General features: G+C 41.1%; 1 protein-coding gene across 1 annotated transcript in view; it reads left to right on the plus strand.

The window, feature by feature from the left end:
• The window catches only part of LOC138770425 (Fc receptor-like protein 5), a 36908-nt gene extending 19756 nt beyond the window's left edge, over positions 1-17152 (plus strand). Inside the window, exons 8-15 of the mRNA XM_069949529.1 lie at positions 2091-2167; positions 2234-2383; positions 2948-2983; positions 4800-4860; positions 8320-8601; positions 10032-10313; positions 10967-11248; positions 16425-17152. Of these exons, the coding sequence (XP_069805630.1) occupies positions 2091-2167; positions 2234-2383; positions 2948-2983; positions 4800-4860; positions 8320-8601; positions 10032-10313; positions 10967-11248; positions 16425-16534 (1280 nt within the window). The 3' untranslated portion in view covers positions 16535-17152. The remainder of the gene's footprint in view (positions 1-2090; positions 2168-2233; positions 2384-2947; positions 2984-4799; positions 4861-8319; positions 8602-10031; positions 10314-10966; positions 11249-16424) is intronic.
• The last annotated feature ends 6836 nt before the right edge of the window (positions 17153-23988 follow it).

Here is a 23988-nt window from a genome sequence, read left to right on the forward strand (position 1 = left end):
TCCTTCCTGTGATCACTTGGGTGACTACCGAAAAGTACTGAAACTGGGCAAAGGACTAAAAATCACAATTTGTCTCTGATGTCTTTAATGCCTCTAGATATAATGTAAAATAATAGATATTTTTCTGCTCATTTTTCAGCTATATCATCATCTACAGACACCTCATATGTAAGTACAGCAAAAATAATCAGTTCTTGTATTTTAGACCATTCCGGATGGGCAATGGCCTCCAGGTCACTAATATTCTTAGGTTTGCATGCTGCAACCACCTACTACAAAGATTTTCTATGGGGTTAAGTTCTTTGGCAGCTAATGTAGAACCTCCAGGACTTCTCCTAAAACTGAGCCTTGGTGGGTTTTGAGGCTTGCTTGTGATTGCTATACTGTTGGAAGCCAGGACAGACTGGGACTTAAAAGCAGCCCTGGCCCATAGACAACCTTTCCAGCCCACACAAAATATAATCTCCCCATAAAAAAATATATACCGTAAATAAAAAAGAAATTCCTCTGTAAGCTAATCCTTCCATTATAAGCAATCTCCCTGCTTGTAGGTAATCCCCTCTGTGTAATAACCCACCCTTACATAGATACCTCCTTTTAGGTAATCCACACCACTGTAGGCATGCACATACTTACCTGGCTCCTGGGCCAGTCCACTGCTATCTTCTCTTTCTCCAAGCTCTGCAAGTGCACCCTTTCTGCAAAGGGGCAAATGCCACCCTACTTCCAGACCAGCCCACCCCTGGTGATATTTACTGAAACACCACCAGGAATCAGATAAGACCAGCCCAAGGAGGGGACCAGTCCATCTGGCATTTGCCAGAAATGCCAGATGGACAGTCCGGCCCTGGTTGAAAGGTCCAATGATGCCCACAATTCCCTGATAATTCATTGCTCTCCACACACTGCAGTGCAAAGCAGTCCCACAGCATCAATGACTACCACACTTCACTAAGTGCATCTTGTGCATTCTTCATTCCTTCACCTCTTTCTACTTCCTGACCCATAACATAAAACAATTGAAAACCTCTTTAGTGCCAGTTTTACTCATATTACTTCATACAGTTAGAGTTATACACATGTCTAGATATATGAACCTTTTACAACAAATCATTATCATAATCACAATGTACCTGCTGTTTTTGTCTCTTCTTTAGGATGTTACCTATGCAGCAGTGAAGACCAGAGATGAACACTAAGCATCTGGTCTCCAATGTCTTAATCTTGGCTTTTTCTCTCTAGACTCTTCTGTGTTGTTTGTAAAGTTACATTGCATTACGTGTCAGTTATTTGGACAAATTATTTAATAAAATAAAGCATTGTGAATATTAAAATTGTCCAGTGTTTTTTCATTTCAGAAATAAAAATTCATAAAAATAAATGTTACGGACCTTTAGATAATCACAAATTAATAAATTACAATGTACAATATTAGAAATAATCGTGATAAAAATAGATAAATGGTTTTTTGCAAATGGCTGCATAATGTTTGGCCCCATGGCGGTTCCCTTCATTTCACAGAAATAGCCAATATTAAATTTGTTGCTCTAATTGGTGAGTATAATAGTACACAAAAGAACAGAAACGATCATGAAAGTTCTGAAAATTGTGTTTCTTTTGTGAGGTATCATAGTGATAGTTCCTAGCATGGTTCTCCCTATCTTTATTCATCCCCTTTTTTCAATCCTGGTCCCCAGCAGTCGTCTTTTTTAAGCCTGGTCCACAACATGACTGCTCTTATCAGATCATTCCTGGTCTTCAACAAGACTTCCCATGCCCAGTCCCAAGCATAGCTATCCTCTCTTTGTTAATCCTTAGCATGGTTTCCCTTTATTCTAAATGTCTAACATGGCGCCCCTCAATTCTTGTCCCCATTGTAGGTCCTCCTTACACTTCTAGTCTCAAGCATGGTTTCTATTAGTCTATAGTGTAAAGTACATCATCATGATTCCTCTCATTTCTGAGGTGTCTGTACACAAAAAAACTACCTCACCCAACATAACTGGCGGTTTTGCCCAACATTATAAAGTGTATGGTGGGTTCCTGACTTTCCACCAACAGATAAAGACACATTTTACATTGAAATCCAGCGCAGGTGAAGATGAGCCAGATGTTAATTACTCTCAGGAGAGTAGGCGGCCTGTCACAGACCTGCTTCTGTGACATTGTAAGTAGGCTTGAGTAAACATCTAAAAAAGCTAGGTTCCGTATTTGATTCCTGATGCCTTCGCAGTCCGTGCGGAAGGAGGAGACATTCCGGGGACTGCCTGGAATTCCGGGATTCAGCCTATTACCTAGGCTGAATAACAGAATTCGAGGCGGTCCCCGGGATGTCTCCTCCTTCCGCACAGACTGCAAAGACATCAGCAATTATATGTGGAAGGTCCGGCTAGGTTCAAGTTCGTTCTAACCTAGCTTTTTCAGATGTTCGATCAAGCCTAATTGTAAGGCTGGGTTCAAACTACTTTTTTTTATCCATTTTGATTCGTTTTTTCACTGACTTCAATTATAAAAAATCAAAACGCACCCTTTTTTTAACATACACAAAAACTTATTTGACCTTTTTATTGGGTATGTTAAAAAGAAACGGATGCATTTTGATTATTTATTTATTTATTTTAAATAGTGGAAGTAAATAGAAAAAGGATGCACACAAATGCATCAGTTTTTTCATCCTTTTTTTGCAAAAACTGATTAAAAAAGTAGTGTGAACCCAGCCTAAGCATAAAATGCCGAATCACAGACACAAGCCTAGACACTAGATTATTCCTAAGTAGTAGGTAACTATAAACTGGCAGCACAGGTATATGTCCATACTGTCAGTTTCCTTTATTATACTCTACAGTATATGATGGGCTGTATACATGACTCACACCTCTATCTTTTGTGTTTATTTAACTTCTGCTTCTAGACAGGAGACCAGTTCCTTCCTCACCCATGACGGGAGTCCTCACCACAGGCATGCTGCTGCTACTGCTCCTCTGTAAGTGCTGTATGTTTCTTTAAGTCTTTTGCCATAGTATATCCAGTGCCTTATATCATGTTTGGTATTTTATGTTTAGATTCTTATTCTTGGAGGTCTGAGGCTGGGACCATTAGTAAACATGGAGAAAAATAGTACAGTAGGACTGATATCTAGTAGATAGATGTGATTCGGTGTCTCCACCCGTATTATAATGACCTAGAGGAAAAATTAGAAAAGGAAATAACGGTAGTGGTAGACGGACTCAGTCAAGTTAAAAGACTAAGTTTTATTATATATATAATATATATATATATATAGATAGATAGATAGATAGATAGATAGATAGATAGATAGATAGATATATCTTATATATATATCTAATAAAACTTAGTCTTTAACTGCCTACCACTACCGTTATTTCCTTTTCTAATTTTTCCTCTGGGACCACTAGTAGACTAGCGTCTATTATTGAGCATTATAAATTGTTTTCTGTGATCTCATACATAAATAAATTTGACAGAATGTAATTTTTTTGTCTCGCCTTGGCAATAAAGAGTGTTATAGTGGTACTGCATGCATTCATATATATTCTTTATAGATATTGCTATGGTTGCAGAGAAAGTAGTAAACAACCCATGCTCACCTAACATACTCCCCCGGGGGCCCTTCTGTGATGTCTTTGGCTGAATGGTCTGGTTGCTACTTTCGCAATGGATTCCTATCAATGTGCCCTTGTCCTGCTTCAGTCAGTGATTGGCTGAGTGTCCTTTCACTTTGTTTTCATCTTTTATTTTCGTTCGGCTGAAAATACTGACCAGCTTGTATTCGTGTCATAGCCTGGTAGCTTGTAAAATACTAACACAAGCTCCATCAAATGGTATAAAAATGTGTTTAATTTACGTTCTACAATGTTGGCCAAAAATACTGACCAGTGACGTTCTATCAATAGCCAATGTTAAATCTCGGCAGCTAATTGAACTAAATATGCCTTTTTTTGCCTAATACCCTAACCCTAAGGCTGTGTTCACACATGTTGCAGTTTCATTGTAGTACTGTCTGAGTACTGCAGCATTTTTACTGAAATGCACCAATTTTGGAGAAGATAGCAACCCATTTGAAGTGTGGGTTATCTATAAATGATTTATGTGTGTCTATACTGTGACTTAGGAATCAGAAATAAAGCTCACTTTGAGCATGAAATGTGTTAGTCTTCTATTAAGTATGAATGTGAACATGGCCTGAAATTGGCACAGTGGGCTGTCTCTAGAGTGTCTTTAGTAGGCTGTCTCTAGAGTGACAACCTGCTCAGCAAATCACAGACCGCGGTGCTGTCCCTTCCCAGGCAGCTTGTGATTGGCTGAGCGGGCTGTCACTCTTGTTTCAGGAGTGACAGCCCACTCAGCCTTTTACAGGCTGACTTGGACAAGACAGCACCACGACCTGTGACTGGCTGAGTAGGCCCTCACTGGAGAATCCAATAGGACGGACCGGAGAGCCACAAGAAGAAACCGGGGGAGTGCGGACAGGTGAGAATAACTTCTTTTTTTTTTTTTTTGGATGTGCAGTTGCTCTTCCCGAACCTGTCTGAAGTTTGCAAAAAGTTTGATTTGGTAGTGAACCAAACCTTTTGCAAATCTCAGCACGAATATGGGATCAGGTCGCTTTCTTTGCTCATCTCTAGCAAAAACATCTCTGGGTATCTCAGCTACCAGGGCCCAGATACAAGGCTTACTTACACAACTCTTCCCCTTAAAATGTTTCCTCTTTACAAAATATTTATTCTGCAAAAAGAGAAAAAAGCTATCCTTGATCAATAATGTAATCTTCTGTTTAGATATCATTGACAAGTCCTGTTATCATTTTTTATCCTGCAGTACTGAATGTGCAAACCTCTGGTGAGTACTTGATTTTGCTTCAAAGTGACTGCTAGTGGGCCGGACAAGGGCGGGGGTGGGGTCATAATGTGCTGGCCATGATAGGCCATCAGGTTTGTCATTACATTCTATTTATGATGGAATTCGCCTATAAAATGTTTACAATAAAGGTAGTATGGCTCCAAACTAAGGGGGAGATTTATCAAACATGGTGTAAAGTGCAACTGTCTCAGTTGCCCCTAGCAACCAATCAGATTCCACCTTTCATTCCTGACTCTTTGGAAAATGAAAGGTGGAATCTGATTGGTTACTAGGGGCAACTGAGCCAGTTTCACTTTACACCATGTTTGATAAATTTCCCCCTAAGTCTTTCTTTTAGGGGAATATTCCCAGCTCAGCTTGATATTAACAATTTATAGGATAGGGAATAACAAGCCTAATGTGGGGAGTCAAGCAGTGGGTTTGTGCAACCATTGTGGCCTACGAGCCCGCCAAATACTGAGTTCAATACTCAAAGGCATTCAGTTGTCCCATAGAGAGTGATTTGGGAACAGGCCATGGTGGTCATGCAGGCATGCTGAGTTCTACATGCTTCTGGCACAATTGCATCCCTGTTCTCAGAATTAGTGGGGGTCCCGGCAGTCATATCCACAGCCTCAAGCTTGTTATTCCCCAATCTGTGGATATGAAATAGTGAGCTGAGATGGAAATAGCACTTCAAAGGAGTTGTAAAGAGTAATATTGCCGCTTTCTTCCAAAAACAGCATTGTACTTGTCCAGAGGTTTTTTTTTTTTTTCTTTATTAAAATTACGTCTGGAGTAAAATAGAAAGAAACCTAAACTATCTAGCCCTTGCCCCCCGATAGTCATTTGGCTCCATCTGTGACCCCAATCTGCTGTCGTCTTTGTGCCCACAGAGACAATCAATGGCTGCAGAGGTGTCCTCTCTGGGCCAATGATTGGCTGAGTGGTAGGTCCAACACCAAGGGGGAGATTTATTGAACGGGTGTAAAGTAGAATTGTCTTAGTTGCCCCTAGCAACCAATCAGATTCCATTCTTTGAAAAATGAAAGGTGGGATCTGAATGGTTGACAGGGGCAACTAAAAAAATAATACTTTACACCAGTTTGATAAATCTCCCCCATAGTGTTCATCGCGAAAGTGGAAGAAGACAGAAGATCGGGACAGTGGATACAGCTGAATGGGACTATGGTCCTACCAGCTTCCATCTACATCCAACTAATTTACAACTTCTAATAATATTTGTCTTGGGTCTCTATTGCCCTCAATCCCCATAATTTTGGGCTCTTGGTTGACTGAGTCAAACCATTCATGGTATAACAATGAGAAACATTCATATATGAAGTGATATTTGCTCTGTCAAAAGTGAAGACTTCTCTCCCAGATGTGATAGAGAAGTATTAGAGTAATTGAGAAGTTTTATAGAATTTTGATATTATTAGGGTAAATGTTGATAAACTACTTTAAGTAAGTGAAACTTTGTCTGTCCTCTAATATATACACAAGGTCACTGTGACCCTTCAGTTCCTGCAGAACCTGACTAAATCAGTGTACATCGCTCTTCTCCCTCACTGGGTACAGACTGGTTAACTAGTCCTTCCATTACATTAACTCTCTCTCTGTCAATCAGGTTGCAAAATGGCTGCTCTGCTTGCCACCTTATGACATCAGTCCTATACTACCTATTCATTGGCTCTAGCAGTAACATGTGATCAATAGAATACAATATGGAGCTGAGTGCACTGAATTGTCGGACTGACTGAAATGAATTCTATATGCCTAAGAGTCTCATGTTCATTCATCTCAAAGTCATGTTCTCTCGATGTAAACCAATTATGAGTTTTACTTGAAACAAAACATATCTTCAGCTTCACAAGATTTTGGTTATCTAATTCTAGAACATATGTTCACACATATAAAGTTGCGTTAGGGTGAGCATGGAGGATACTCGTGAAAGAAGAGGTGAGGTTCTGAGGAATAAAAATGGAATGTGATGGGAAAGCCTACAACAACTGCGTAAAACTATGGCTGTTTAGAAGTAATCTTATCTGATCTAGTCTGGGGTTGGGGCATTTTGGAGGTCTGATGTAGGCCACGTCATCAGCTGCTCAGCCGCGATTGGCTGAGCACAGTTATGCTCAGCCAATCGCGGCTGAGCTTCGGATGACGCTGCAGAGGATGGCCGGCACTCGGGAAGATCCGCCAAGCTCCCGAAGAAGACGTCACTGCTGACGATCGGAGACCGTGGACGACACGATATGCGGTGAGTATAATGCACCACACTTCCGGGTCTAGCGTGGGTGGGGGGAAACACGGGGAAGGGGGCCATTCACAGACATAACATACATTACAAAGTTGTATAACTTTGTAATGTGTGTTATTCTGTGAATAATTTTTTATCGCCGGACAACCCCTTTAAGGCTATGTTCACACTACGCAAAACTACGGCCGTAGTTCTCGACGCAGAACTACGGCCATAGTTTTGAGAGGTGGAACATAGCCTTATTTTCAATGGGATCCCGGCCAGAGTGTATACACATCGTATTTGCTCCGGCCGGGATCCCATGTGGCGCTGGAAAGAACTGACACGTCAGTGAATTCCGGCCGCAGAAAGACCTGTCAGTTCACACAGTGAAGCAAGCGGCTCCGGCCGCTTGCTTCACGATGGGCTATGGGAAGCTCTGATGCGGGCGCGATGATCCGGGCTGAGACCGGCCGTTCCGTGACCCGGCCGGGGTCACGGAACGGACGGATGTTCACAGCGTGTGAACATAGCCTAAAGGGGTTGCTCACTAAAATTTTTACTTCTATTAAAAAATCTCAAGTTTTCCAGTACTTAGCTAATGTATATCCCGCAGGAAGTGGTGTATTCTTTCCAGTCTGACACAGTGCTCTCTGCTGCCACCTATGTCCATGTCAGAACCTGTCCAGAGCAGTAGCACATCCCCATAGTAAACCACTCCTGCTTTTCAGACTAGAAAGAATACACCACTTTCTGTGTGACATACAGCAGCTGATACATACTGGAAAACTTTTTAATAAAAGTAAATTACAAATCTCTGGCACTTTCTGGCACCAGTTGATTTAAAAGAAAAAAAACTGGTGAACTACCCCTTGTAATGTCCATATACTTCATTAGTTGTAGAATAAAGAGTGTTATATTGTAGGTTCTGTAACTGACTTGAAAAATAATTTGTTTTCTGATTGTAATGGAGGAAAAATTCCGACGGTAAGCATTTTTAAAAATAGGAACCTCCAACTTAGACCACCCCATAACATGCAAGCTCCTGATTGGTCTAATCCTCCCTCCACTAAATCTGGGCAAATGTAGTTACCTGTACTGTACTAACAAATTCTACAACCTGTTATTTCTCATCAGTTTTTACCTTTCTGCTCCTGCGTCTACTCTACCACACTCCATCAATCCACTGACTGGCACTAATAGTTGTCTTTCTGTAGATGGTGTCACTTCCCCTATAAGTAAAGGAACATCGGGCACTTTGGTAGAAGGAGATCCGTTGTCGCTGACGTGTGACACAGATATTAACCCGAACAGACGGAACAAAGAACTGCAGTTTGCTATCTATAGAGATGGACAAGAGGTTCAAGGATTCAGGCCATCCAATAAATATGAAGTTATGTCTGCTAGAAAGGAGGATTCTGGGAATTATACCTGTGAGATAAAAACCTCAGACAACGTTGTTATAAAGTTGAGTGGAAGCAGTCTTGTCAGTATAAAAGGTGAGTATTCCTCAATTCCCCAGTAGTCATGATTTTGTTTCTGAACCATAAGTAGAGATGATCCAACATCGTAAAATCTTAGGTCCTATAGAACTCGAACCTTGTTGAACATTTGATTCCCGATGCCTTCCCGGTCGGTGGGGAAGGAGGAGACAGCTCGGGTACCGCCTGGAATTTCAGGATTCAGCCTTGGTAATAGGCTTCCTTCCTCACGGACCGGGAAGGCATCAGGAATCAAATGCGGAAGGTTCGACAAGGTTCGAGTTCTATAGAACCTAAGATTTTCCAATGTTTGATCATCTCTAACCATAAGTACACTGTGAAAAACACTATAAAAAAAAAGTGCAAAAAAACCCATTTTGTTTGATATGATGAGAAAGAGAAGAATTCACAGAGTTCATATAGGGCCAGAGTAAATATAGTAAATGCTTAGTCCATTGACCCCCATCGCAGATGGAAAATCCACAGTCTTGGAAAGATCAATGTGTGGGTCTTCTAGATTATTTTTTCCCCTTTTTCATACAGTAGCATGATGGTGGTAAAAGATGTCCATGACGGTACAAGTGCTAGGTGTAACCATCTAAGGGCAATAATAGGGTATGTAGAGTGCAACGTGGAGGAGTGAAGAGGTAGAAAAAAAATAGAACTAGATTAAAAAAAGCTAAACCAAAAGATTTTCCTAGGACTCTTTAAAGGGGTTGGCGACTCTATAGTAATAGTAAGGGCACTCAATGTAGCTACTGACAGCAGCTCTCAGTGTACACCATAGAGCTCAAATCAGACTCCCCTCCTCCAGCCTGTGCTGCCCTGCTCTGTGAGTGGTGATTCTGTCCATAAGATGGCTGACATGGAGGAGCATGTGACCATGCCCCGCCCCCATTGTCCTCCACTGAGCCTGTATATGCCTATGGTGGACACTGGGGGGCGGGGCATGGTCACATGCTCCTCCGTGTTGTCCATCTTATGGACAGAACCACCACAGAGCAGGACAGCAAAGCCTGGAGGAGGGGAGTCTGATATTAGCTCTATGAGATACACAGGGAGCTGCTGTCAGTATATACAATGAGTACAACTACTAATACTGTACACTAAACAATTTTACTATACAATGGCCAACCCTTTTAAGCTCACACCTCATTAATTTTTATACTGACAACTATGCACGCCTTTAGAGATTTATTTCAGATCATCTAGAGATGTCAACTGTTTTAAATCAGAGTCCATAATGTAGACCATGACTGACATACAGAATTAGGCTTTCATGTAAGTAATATGTTGCTTAGGTTCTCATAACTGAGGAGGAACAGGGCTTGAGAGAGATTGAGGGTGGACATAGTTACCAATTTAACACCCTTTTACAGACACTATAGGGTCCTCTGTCATGAGAATTGCGAATTTATATAAATGTTGGTGATTTTTACCTCCTTTAGAGCTCTTCTCTTCTCCAGACATAAATGTAACCCCAGACCCCGTATCAGAGGGCGATGAGGTCACCATGACCTGTGACACAAGTCTACATCCGGACAGACAGAGCACAGAACTACAGTTTGCTTTCTTCAAAGACTTTGTTCTAGTTCAGGACTTTGGATCATCCAAAAAATATGAAATTCTTTCTACTCACCTTGAGAATTCTGGATGTTACTACTGTGAGGTGAAGGCACCAACCGGCAAAGTGTGGAAAAGGAGTCATGACTTACTTGTAGGTGTAAAAGGTGAGAATCATTACAATAGTTGTTGCTCCGTAATGCTAAGGTCCAATTTTACATATCTACTCTATCGATGTTATAAGACAGTATGGGGGGGTTTGATATACAGTAGCTGGTAAGTTTAGTGGGAAACCAATGATGTCTAATTTGCCTCTGTTATTGTGGCACTTTCATGTTAGATAAGTGTGGCTTCTCTCCTCAGCACTAAAGTTGCAACGCCAAGAAGGAAAAGTGGTGGAATTATAGAAAAAACCCAAGATTCATGATGTTGCCTATTTAATGTTGACGAATGTATGTGGTTTTGTGGCAGGGTAGTAGTACTACTTATTTATTTATTTATTTTTTGGCAAAAGAAAATGTTTAGTAAGATTTGAATAAAAATAAGAACTGGACCCAGAAGATAGGGTTTGTTGTTTCTTCTACAAGAGTGCACTCATGCTACGGAATCCAAGAAGATAACCCTCCACAGATTCTGTCGCCCCCCGTCCCGCTCGTGGCCACGCACATCTCAGCCCATGCCATAGACTCCATTCTATGCTCGGACAGATTCTGCCGTCTACCCAAAGAATTAACATGTAACTGATAAGGCGGAAACCTTAAGTGGTGCAAATAAATGCCTCCACATACTAATCAGAATTCTTGCTTCTTGGCTCCTGCAGAGCTCTTCTCTTCTCCAGACATAAATGTAACCCCGGATCCGGTAGTAGAGGGAGACGACATCACCATGACCTGTGACACAATTCTTAGTCATTACAGACAGAATACACAACTACATTTTGCTTTCTATAAGGAGGGGCACATAGTTCAAGGATTTGGCCCATTCAAGAATTATAAAGTTCTTTCTACTCACCTTTACAATTCTGGGAGTTACTACTGTGAGGTGAAGACATCAACCGACAAAGTGTTGAAGAGGAGTCCTGACTTACTTGTCTTTGTTAACGGTGAGCAATACTTTATCTATCTATCTATCTATCTATCTATCTATCTATCTATCTATCTATCTATCATCTATCTATCTATCTATCTCTGTACCTCGGCTGCTGGGAGGATCGGGTCATCTTCGGAGAGGAGTCGCATGAATGGTCATGTCATATTGGCCTTTGGCTGAGATTTATAGACAACGTACTACTGATATGGACCTCCACGGTGGAGGACTTCAGATTTGTTGGAGGAACAGAGGAACAGATTTGTAGATCGTCTTAACTAGAATGAACTGGGACTTAGGTTCACACAAACAATAAGAGCAAAAGAAGTGGTCTTCTTGAATTCTTCTTGAATTTGAAAATCTGGATAGGAGAGCAGGGTAAACTTATGAGTACTGTACACAGAAAGGAGACAGCTGCAAACTCCATCCTAAAATGGGATAGCTGCCACCCTAGGTCCCTCAAAATGGGGATACCGGTAGGGCAATATCTGCGCATTCGTTGCAATTGCACTACCATGGGGAAGTATAAAGCAAAAGCAGTAGAAATAAAGCAAAGACTGCTGAAAAAGGGGTTACCCCAAAAAAGTGTTGAGATCAGCTTACTGGAAGGAGTTACAGAAAAACAGAACTGAATTGCTAACATCCACAAACAAACCAGAACAAGAAGTGGTTACGCGTATATAAGGGACATATGATGAAAAAGCGGCATCGGTCAGACAAATACTGACACAATACTGGCCAGTACTAAAATCAGATAAAGTGATCACTCATTTACTCCCAGAACACACACCCACAAATCACCTATAGAAGGGGAAAAAATCTGAGAGACAGGCTCGTGCACAGCTATATGCCAGTCAATGAGACACCCATAAATGAGAAACAGAAAGGCACCTTTAACCCCTAGATGACCCTGGACATACAGTTACATTCTGGAAGTCTGTCACCAGACGACCCTGGACTTAACTGTATGTCCAGGATGTCTAAGGTGCTATTGAGCGTTCTAGGGCGGAACACGCTTCATAGCAGGTTGGGGCCGGCTGCAATGAGCAGTCGGGCCCTCACCATTAATGGCAGGCTGTAGCAATCACACGACGCAGTCTGCAGAGAGAGAGAGAAAGGAGACTAGCAGTGCACAGAGCTCGTCATTGTCAAAACGCTGCTGGTGCTGCTCTACTACTGACTACTGAGAAGATATTGTAGAAAAGCAAAAACCAAAAGATTAGGAAAGCGGAGAGGAGAAACATATAGTAATTGAAAGAGAAATATAGAGAGGGCGAAAGATAGATAGATTAGGCATAGGAGAGCAAAGGGTGCACAGAACAAAAATGTGCTCTACAAATAGACAAGTCCTATAGTTTGATTCTTGTGATAGTGTCTATCAGATACGTGTTATCCTGAGAGACAAATATACCTAGTGCATGTGTGTAGCATAAAACTATTAAAAAAAAAGTGCTATACAGACAGACAATTCCTATAGTTGGATCCTTGTGATGATATTTGAGATATTGAAAAGATAATGATGATACTGACATGTAGAGCCCTAAATTCAACCAAATACACTACCCCCGTATCATATAGATGCTTTAAACTATGAAATCCGAAGAAATCCGAAATTCGGTCGAACCGAACGATTTAAAAAAAATCCGGTCGGAACTTTTGAAAAGTTCACTCATCTATAGTCACAATAGGCCCATTTAATTAATAATTAATAGCCCCCCAAAAAAGGATAAAAAAAATAACATTGAAGAATCTGTGTAAACCTGCATATGGTTGTGTTCGGGCTGACCTATAGAATAATGGTATCATGTCACTTTTACCGTATAGTGCATTACGCAGACCCAGGAACCCCCCAAAAGTTACCATATTGCATTCTTTTTTACGATTTCACCAATTTACATCTTCATAAATAATAATTTTGGGGTTCTATCATACATGTTATGGTAGAATGAAAGACACTATTACAAAGTACAACTAAAGATAGAAAACTGAAAGTGCTAGAGCTCTTAGAAGGGGAGAAGGAAAAAACAAAAACACAAAAATGAAAATTTGCGCGGTCCACTGGGTCATTTTGGGCTTGGTCCTCAAAGGGTTAAGTGTGGACACTGCACAATGTGCAAATACATCAAACAAAGTAAAACATTCTCATGTATTAGTACGGGGGAAACCTTTGAAACACGAAAATTTGCAAACTGTTCAACTACAGGAGTTGTCCATTTACTTACATGTCCATGTGGATACATAAGAAATACCTTTAGAACTCTGTGAAAAAGATTTAGTGAACACATTGGTGATATAAAAAACAAAAGAGACACCAGTTGCATTGCATTTCACCGAGGTACATGAGGGAAATAATGATGGACTTAAATGTCAGGTACAGAGGTGATTGAGCGATCGAAGTGCCAGGGCGACTACAACTGAATGTTGTTGAAAAAAGAAGCTCAATGGACGTTCAGACTTAATACCATGAGACCAGAGGGCTTGAACGATCATATTTCTTATATGAGCTTTAAATGAACTCTATAGAAATACAGCACAAAAAGGGGACTTACCCTCTTACCCTCCACTTACCCTCCACTTACCCTCCACCAACCATTTTACAAGAAGTTCTAAGCAAGATGGAACAGATTCCTAAGCGAGACTTGGAATGCGTTCCAGGTAACTAAGCAACATGATGCACTGGAGTCATGTGACCACGATCCCGTACAGAGAAGCTGATTACAGCTCAGGTGCAACTGGAGGAAGTTGCTGAGTGGTTAAAGTGAGTTTCTATGATAGGGAAGGCGGACTCATGGACTATATTTAACCCCTTCAAGACCAAGCCCTTTGTTGCCCGGGTCAAATTAATGCGATGTTCCTCCCCGCCTTCTAATAGCCATAGCACTTTTATTTTTCTACCTACAGGGCTGGTTGGGGTGTAATTTTTTGCGCCATAATCTCTATATGCTTGATCTTTCACTGAGCAACTTAAATGCAATGATCGCTGTAGATCACATCGTTTAAGGGGTTAGTAAGAGTTAGCTGCGGGATCCCAGCTACCTCTCATTATGTCCGGCCCCGGGCAGTGAGTCCCAATACGACAATCGGGACAGGACCCTGAGGATTCATCGTACAAGAAACGCGTTGGGCTATAAAAGTGTATGTCTGAATAGACTTCCATGGAAATAAAGGGAAGTAAAATTGAAAAAAATTGAAAAAATTGAAAAAAATAAAACATGGAAAAGAAATTATTAGAGATGAGCAAACCGGGTTCGGGTTCGAGTCGATCCGAACCCGAACGTTCGGCATTTGATAAGCGGGGGCTGCTGAACTTGGATAAAGCTCTAAGGTTGTCTGGAAAATATGGATACAGCCAATGACTATATCGATGTTTTCCACATAGCCTTAGGGCTTTATCCAAGTTCAGCAGCCACCGCTAATCAAATACCGAAAGTTTCGGTTTGGATCGACTCGAGCATGCTCCAGGTTCGCTCATCTCTAGAAATTATGCATGACTAAACAAGGGACTATGCAAAAAACTATTATTGAAGGACATTGTTGCGAAAGGAAGTTATGTGCAATAGAATAAACAAATGGGTGCAATAACTATTGATGCAATAGAGAAATGCTGGTGTAATATTAGTGAAAAAATACTAATTCTGTGCAATAACTACAGTCAAGACTTAGGCAAGCAGGACTATAAACTTAGTACAATAAACTGGCAGGTTACTAGATGATGGTCGTGAAGAGTTATCATACATATCATACATTAACCTAAATTGGCTTCTATTTTGTTTTTTGTTTATTGAGATTTTAAGTGAGAAATAAAAGTTACATTTTAAATTTCCTAATCAATCAGGCAGTGAGAAGTTTGTCTTACTACAAATGCCTTTTGGACAGCATGGTGGCTCGGATTCTGTCAATACTTATATTATCAACTACAGTGATCCCTGAACTAACAAATGCCCCAGGATACAATATTTTCAACATACAATGGTCCTTTGGCTTTGTGTTCTTTTTTTTTTTTTTTGGTTCTATGGTAACAAATGTTACATCACAAGAAAGCCTTATGTGTCTAATATATGTTTTACAAATTTTGTGCATGTAGCTTATGACAACAATGATCTAGGCGTGCAGGAAAACAAAATGGCGGAGTCTAAGGCGATATTCACAGCAAATGAGAGAAAAGGAGTGATACAATTCTTGTTTCTGCAAGGAAAGTCCACGAAGGATATTCATGGTGATGTGTCGCTGACATTGGGGGGATCAATGTACTTCAGATTCTACAGTTAAGAGCTGGGTTGCCAAATTTAAAACAGGCCGCTCTAGCACCAATGATAAGGATTGTCCTGGATGACTGAGAACGATTGTTGTTCCGGAGATCGTCGATGCTGTGCACAACCTGGTGATTTCTGGTGAATGTGTTTATGTCATTATTCATGAACAATTGAACATGAAGAAGCTATCTGCAAAGTGGGTCCCCAAATGTCTGACAACAGATCAGAAAAGCATGTGAGTGAAAATTTCCCGGTCCATTTGTCATTGTTTTCCGGACTGATAAGAACGTCCTGGATCGACTGGTCACTATGGATGAAACCAAGGAGCAGTCAAAAGAGTGACTGGTCCAAAGAAGTTTAGGTTGCAAAAATCAGCCACTAAGGTGATGGCGTCTGGGTTCTGGGATAAGGAGGGTATGCTGCTTGTGGACTACCTTCAAAATGGGTCCACCATCAACACAAGGTATTATGTTGAACTTTTGGACCAATTAAAGGCAGCTTTAAAGGCCAAAAGGTGCGGCAAGCTCTCCAAAGGAACCTTGTTCCTGCAAGACCATGTCAAACTGCACAAGCAACCATGCCAAAACTGGTGGAGCTAGGCCTACAGCTGGTTGACCACCCACCTTATTCACCAGATCTAGTCTCCCCTGACTATCATCTGTTTCCAAAGCTGAAGAAACACCTCAAGGGAACCAAATTCCACACCATTTCTGATGCCATAGCTGCTTTTTTAAAGGCTTACAGAACTTTGAATATAGATGTAAGATGTGTGTTGACATGAGTGGAGAGTATGTGGAATAAATGTAAAGTTTCATTTCCCTATCTCGTTTCTTTCTGAGTAACGCCAAAGACTTATGAGCAACCCCTCATATATATCTTTATCTTTAATTACATCCGTAATACTTCACATCTATCTAACCTCACGTGTTCTTTTTGTAGGTGGAAAGAAGAACCACACATTGCAGAACATACTACGAATCACATTATCCGTCTTCATATTAACTGGCTTATTCTTCATTGTACTTCATCATGTAAAAAGTGAAGTTTAAATTGATACCGGGCAGAGAATAAAGATTCCAGCTATATATGTACATATCCTATCCTAGCCGAGTTATGCAGCATCATCAATCTCATCATATACAAGAAGATGTAAAAGACTATACATGTACTGTCTATTGTGTGTGATATTGTGTCACCACCACATATATGTCAGTGGTTGCATCTGTATATAAGAATATTAACTGCCCAGATCCAGCAGAGATGTATATGTTTGGTGTACTGTATATAAATTAGGGCCCGTTTACACTACGGAATGGGCGCCGACATGTCAATTCTTTCAGCGGAGAGCGGAGGTGCACGAGCCCTCCCATTCAAAAAGATAGCAGGGTGGTTTCAGCGCCAAGTCCGCGCACAGGGGTTCCACACAGGATTTCGGGGCTAATTCCGTAGTCTGAACAGGCCCTAATGGTTCCATTGTTGCCGATGAATGGGCTCACCCAATTTGGTCCATGTTCTTGCTGGTAAACGGCAAAATATTATGGCCATTGGTCACCACAAGTGGGCTTGGTTTTGTCCATATGGGATAGGTGTACTCTAATAATAAAGAAATCCAAAAATGTGCAAAATTTAAACAACTGCTTGTTATAGTGCGGGGCTTTTTTTAATAGGTCGTCATGCTGTAATAAAATAATCCAACTACTATTGTGTCAGAATTATAAAGTAAATGAAGTCTGGAAGGCTTATGAAACAAAAGTACAGTGATACCTTGGATTACGAATATAATTAGTTCCGGGACCGTGCTTGTAATCCAAATCCACTCTTAAACCAAAGCAAATTTTCCCATAAGAAATCACTGAAATGCAGACAATTGGTTCCACACCCCCAAAATAATGATTTTTGTTTAAATTCTAAATAACATGTAGAACAGATGAAACAAACAATGAGAAACAGCTGAATATGTCATATTATAAGTTACTGTACAGTATAGCATTTAGCATGTGGAGTATAATGTATAGTAACTGCATAAACCTGATAACACAGCAGCAGTTTGTAGATACAGGATATAACTGCAGATTCCCATAATGCAGTAGCGTAGTACAACAGGCTAGAATAGAGTAGCAGGCCTGCTGTCAGAGGTCTGTGTTGTCACATGACAGCAATGGGGAAGGGGTGTGTTCAGCATGGACCAATAGTGGCAGTAACTTCTCTATACAGCAGTGTAAATGGCTGAGTGTAAGTCCAGAAACATCATAGCAGCAGTGTGTATAGCTGATTGTGAGTTCAGGCACAGTATAGCAGCACTGTGTATAGCTGAGTGTGAGTGCAGGCTCACTATAGCAGTAGTGTGTATAGCTGAGTGTGAGTGCAGGCTCATTATAGCAGCAGTGTGTATAGCTGAGTGTAAGTGCAGAAACATTATAGCAGCAGTGTGTATAGCTGATTGTGAGTTCAGGCACAGTATAGCAGCAGTGTGTATAGCTGAGTGTGAGTGCAGGCTCACTATAGCAGTAGTGTGTATAGCTGAGTGTTAGTGCAGGCACATTTTAGCAGCAGTGTGTACAGCTGAGTGTAAGTGCAAGCAGATTATAGCAGGAATTGAGAGGATGGGAAACACAAGGGCTGACAGAGACTGCAGGAAGCATGAAGGAATGAGCAGGGCAGAGCAGATGTGGGCACATAACTGCAGCACTCTCTGTGCGGGGATAGTGAGGTTACAGCTATGAAGAGATTACCTCCACAGTCCTGTCCCCTGATGTAAGCCCCAGCCTAAGGTAGATCTGCTATGATTTGAAAGGTGAGGGATACTTCCTGGGTCACAATACAGTGCTGTAGGCCACGCTATGCAGACCAGAAAAAAAACTAAAACATATTTGTATAAACTTACAAGTATCTCAGACCAACTTGAAATTGGCCGTCTTTTTCACCAGCATATGCGTTTTTCTCTTCTACATACTCTATTGCTTGTCTGTCTCCAGATGAAAACCCTATGCTTTGCCGATTGACAACTTCAGAGCCCAAGGTATGGTGATTTTTCTGGCAAGAATATATGGGTTGTTATGGTTACAAGCTTCTTTGAACTGTGATATGAATTATAGTGGATCCCCAGAACATCCATAGTAGATTCAAAATTCAAGGGTAGATTAAAAATGTATATCTGGTACAGAAATACAACATTTTGACCCTTCAGGGTCTTTATTAGTGATGAGCGAATACTGTACGATCGAATAGTAAGGTATTAGTATGCCAAATATTCGAGAAAAATTCGATAAGCGTTCAAATACCCCTTCCCTTTTCCTGAGGTGTCATTGAAGACTTAGTGAACCTCCAAGTGGTCGAATAGATGTTTTTCAATAATCGAATACTTGTTCCCATTGACTGGGATCGAATATTCGATCAAACATTCGAATATCTGTGAGATATTCGTACGGATATCGAATATTTCACTATTCATGCATCACTAGTGTTAATCAAACATGCTGTTTCGCTTATGTCTAGTAGCAACCTATATTGATGTATTGGTGTATTACATCGACTTTGTATTTGACATACTGTAAATGCAGGTTTTGTTGCATAAAAGAAATACCCAAGACTTGGAACAATAGAGGACATGGTTTAAATTGCCACAAAGATTTAGGCTACCATACAAGGCTGCAGTGTCCACAACTGCCTGCCCCTAAGGCCAAAACCTCAACTAGATAGCCACCAGAATAGTACTGTAAAATTCTGGGCTAATTGTGGCCATTCCTTATTCAGTGTGCCAAGATAGCCCATTTAATAGGGAGGACCTACCTACATACCTAATTGATGGGGCTTTCTTAATGCAGGGCAATCTATCTTCCTAATAGGACACCTACCTACTTACCACTTACACACACTTACAGTAAGGACACAAAAAGAAGATACCATTACTGTGTGTGAGGGGCTGGAGCCTAAGATGTTTGTCAGATTTTGCAAAGATGAGTAGTGGCTTGAAAAAGTCATCATTATGTCAGTCTGGGCTGGATGGAGAAGAAAAGAGGAAGTGGACAATCCAGATCAGAGATGTTGTCTTTTTTACTGGATATAATTGTACTGTAATTACTGATAAAGTGCACAGATGCTGCGTAGAGCTGTCATCTACCAATATGGTCACTGTAAGGAAAATATGTTGATCCTGATATAGTGGTTTTATTCATTAACAGTATAAGGCTATACTTAGGGAACCTAGCTGAGGAAGGTGGCTGTCTCATTAAATAGACCTCTGTGTCCCCCCGATATGTTTTTGAAATGGGAACATAGCCTTAAAGTGATATTCTGTCACTGTTTAGTGGCAATGGACATAGAAGAAGAGTGGTGGGAAATATATTAAATCTGATCAAGAGGTAATGTAACTCATAGGAGACATGAGGAAGAAATTATGTAACATAGGAATCCTAAAGAAGTCATTTTTGACATATAAAAGACCCAAGGGTTTGAAGAAGAAGTAGTAGGACACATAGTAGACCTGTGGAAAAAATGGTTTGACATATAGTAGATCTATGGAGGAAGTGGTAGGATATACAGTAGACATAAGAAAGAAGTGGTTGGACATAAAGTAGACATGAGAAAGGAGTGGTAGGACAAATAGTAGACCTGAGGAAGGAGTGGTAGGATATACAGTAGACCTGAGGAAGGAGTGGTAGGCTATACAGTACACCTGAGGAAAGAGTGGTAAGACATACGGTACACCTGAGGAAGGAGTGCTAGGGTATATAGTAGACCTAAGGGAAGAATAGTTGCACATATTGTAGACCTGAGGAGATAATGGTTGTACATATAGTAGACCTGAGGAAGTAGTGGTTGTACATATAGTAGTCTTGAGGAAGGAATGGTTGGACATATAGTAGACCCGAGGAAGTAGTGGTAAGAAATGTAGTAGACTTGAGGAAGAGTGGTAGGAAATATAGTAGACCTGAGCGAAGAATGGTAGGATATATAGTAGATCTGAGGAAGGAATGGTTGGAAATAAAGTAGACATGAGGAAGGAGTGGTTGGACATATAGTAGACCCCAGGGAGGAGTGGTAGGATATATAGTAGACCCGAGGAAGTAATGATTGGACATATAGTAGACCTGAGGGAGGAATTCTAGGAAATATAGTAGACCTGAGGAAGGAATGGTAGGAAATATAGTAGACCTGAGGAAGGAGTGGTTGGACATATAGTAGACCTGAGGAAGGAGTGGTAGGAAATATAGTAGACCTAAGGAAGGAATGGTAGGAAATATAGTAGACCTAAAGAAGGAGTTCTAGGAAATATAGTAGACCTAAGGAAGGAGTGGTTGGACATATAGTTGACCTGAGTGAGGAGTGAGAGGAAATATAGTAGACCTGAGGAAGCAATGGTTGGTCATATAGTAGACCTAAGGAAGGAATGGTTGGATATATAGTAGACCTGAGGAAGGAGTGGTAAGATATATAGTAGACCTAAGGAAGTAATGATTGGACATAAAGTAGACCTGAGGGAGGAGTTCTAGGAAATCTAGTAGATCTGAGGAAGGAGTGGTTGGACATATAGTTGTCCTGAGTGAGGAGTTAGAGGAAATATAGTAGACCTGAGGAAGCAATGGTTGGTCATATAGTAGACCTGAGGAAGGAGTGGTAGGATATATAGTAGACCTGAGGAAGGAATGGTAGGAAATATAGTAGACCTAAGGAAGGAGTTCTAGGAAATATAGTAGACCTGAGGAAGGAATGGTTGGATTTATAGTAGACCTGAGGAAGGAGTGGTAGGAAATATAGTAGACCTAAGGAAGTAATAATTGGACATAAAGTAGACCTGAGGGAGGAGTTCTAGGAAATATAGTAGATCTGAGGAAGGAGTGGTTGGACATATAGTTGACCCGAGGGAAGAGTGGTAGGAAATATAGTAGACCTGAGGAAGGGATGGTTGGACATATAGTAGACCTGAGAAAAGAGTGGTAGGATATACTGTATAGTAGTTCTAAGGAAGGAGTGGTTGGATATATAGTAGACCTGAGGAAGGGGTGGTAGGAAATATAGTAGACCTGAGCGAAGAGTGGTAGGATATCTAGTAGACCTGAGGAAGGAATGGTTGGTCATATAGTAGACCTGAGGAAGGAGTGGTAGGATATATAGTAGACCTATGGGAGGGTATTTAACCACAGCTTTCCTCTACAACCAAGGTTTAGAAAAAAAGATATATGTCCAGTTCACTACATATCACAATAGTCGTGTAAATTTCTTGTGCATGAAAAGTTAAAATACTGCATATGACTGGCTGTGCACATGACTCACTGTACTATTTTATGTATTAAGCTTCTGCTTCAATAAGAGAGTATTTACTTCCTCCCGCATGACCGAGTCAAAACATCAAGCATGTTGCTGCTGTCGCTGCTTATGTGTAAGTGCCGTGCATTCATTCATCTATGCCTTTCTGTATTATATTTTATTTTTTATGCTGTTGATTGACTTTCTATATTTAGCTGCTTATTCTCCAAAGTATCCTGGGTAATAAATTGGTGTCTGTTACTTATGAAGACTTTAGACCAGGGATGGGAAACCTGTGGTTGTTCAGCTGTTTCAAAACTACAATTCCAATCATGCCTGGGCAGCCAAATCTTTGATTTTGGATGTCCAGCCATGATGGGAATTTTAGTTTTGCAACAACTGGAGGGCCAAAGGTTCCCCCAACTCCGCTTTAAACAATAAGTAAAATGTAAGTAAATGCCCTGAATATGTTAACCACTTTACCATTTTTTGGCAATAATTACATAAATTAAATAAAGGCTACGGAAGATGTCTCATGGGTCTCCCGGTGCATCGCCAATGTGAGGTCCACCTTAATATGTTTCCGGATAACATCCTTGACTATCATTATTTCCAAAAATTGAGGGGGGAAGTCTTACATGATGATAAAATCCCCAATTTCTGGAATTATTGAACAATGTTCTTTCATCTACCTGAAAATCTTGAGATGTTTTTATGATGTCTTGTGGCCTTGTAGGTTGTAATATAAAGATTATGGTCCAAATATCCAACACACTTAAGGAGCAATCACATACAACGGGCAGCCATATGTTTACTAGAAATGTTGAAATCTCAATGATGCAAGATGCCAAAAAATGGTACAATCACCATCATGCTCCCAGTCCTTCTGCTTTCCGGTTATATTATCAGACCACCTACTCACAATGGAGAACCACATACAAGGACTAAGCTTTTTCTGAAAAAGTAACATTTACTTGTCTGTTTCCTGTTGAGTCATCTTGTGTTAGGATTCCGCGTGCTGTGCGGAGGACTCTTGATATTACTGATATGATAAAATCTTGTATAAAACTATCCCCGAACTACCCAGTTATCTTTTTCTTTCCTACAGTCCTGAGTGTACAAAGTTCCAAGCAGGAATACTCGGGTGAGTATGTGATTTTACTTGATGGTCATCCTAGTGGGCCGGAAAAATAAAAGGCAGGGGTGGGGTCAAAATATGCTGCCACATGTTGTGGTTAATGGGCAGTCCCTGGCAGATTCTGCCCACCCCTTCAGGCTTGATTGACAGATTGCTCCTTTTTTTTTTTTTAAATTGTAGCCACAGGCAAAACATACTGGGACCGCCCTAATGACTTGTGGTTGAGGCAGCATTAAAGTGATGAGAGGTTCCCAGTAAAGTGTTTTTGACAAATGACAGTATATATTTTATATACATTAAAATTTGGCAGTAGCCTGAGTTAGGCCCCTATTACACGGGGCGACTGAGAGGAGCTGTCAGCGCTCGCTTGCTCCTCATTCCCCACTTGCTGCCGGCGCTATTACATGTGTCGGCAGCGAGCGGGTGAGAGCTGGGGGTCTGCGGAGAGTTGTGGGGAGGCTGCCCGGGTGATCGCTTGATCGTCAATGCAGCCCATAGCAGATAGCGGCGGTCTGCTGCAGCCGCTCCTATTCCACAGAGAGACAGCAGCAGATCCCTGCTATATTAGTTGTTTGTCTTTCAACATGTTGAAAGACGAACGACAGCAACGATCAACCGACATCGTTCATGCCAGCTGATCTTTGCCTTCTATTACACAAGACAACTGTCGTCCATAGCGGCCAATATCAGCCGAATAAGGCCGATAATCGTCTTGTGTAATGAGTTACCAGTGACAAGAAATCTGCAATAAAAGGCAGTAAAAAATATTAGTTAATTAAAATTTGCAAGAAACAATAGTAGGATTTAAAGTAAAAAAAACAAAAAACCTACCTGAGGGTCACAAGGAGCCTTTCTTCTGTTTCATTACTGTGTCCCGGTATAGCAGTCCTGGACGCAGGTCAGCAAGGAGGCGATCAAAGGTCGCAATGGTCATCCGGCAATAGTTCTGGAACTTGTCAGGATACCTTCGCAGGTCGGTGTACAGCTGATAAAACTGTCCCCTTTCCGGGCGTGCAGAGACAATGGGGTGTACCCAGTATCTCCAACGCTTGCTCCTCGGCTCTTCCTCAAGCGTTTCCTGCTCTCCAAAGCGCCGGGAAACAAGCCAGGTCAGGAGTG

Source organism: Dendropsophus ebraccatus, chromosome 13, assembly GCF_027789765.1.
Source record: "Dendropsophus ebraccatus isolate aDenEbr1 chromosome 13, aDenEbr1.pat, whole genome shotgun sequence".
NCBI lineage: Eukaryota > Metazoa > Chordata > Amphibia > Anura > Hylidae > Dendropsophus > Dendropsophus ebraccatus.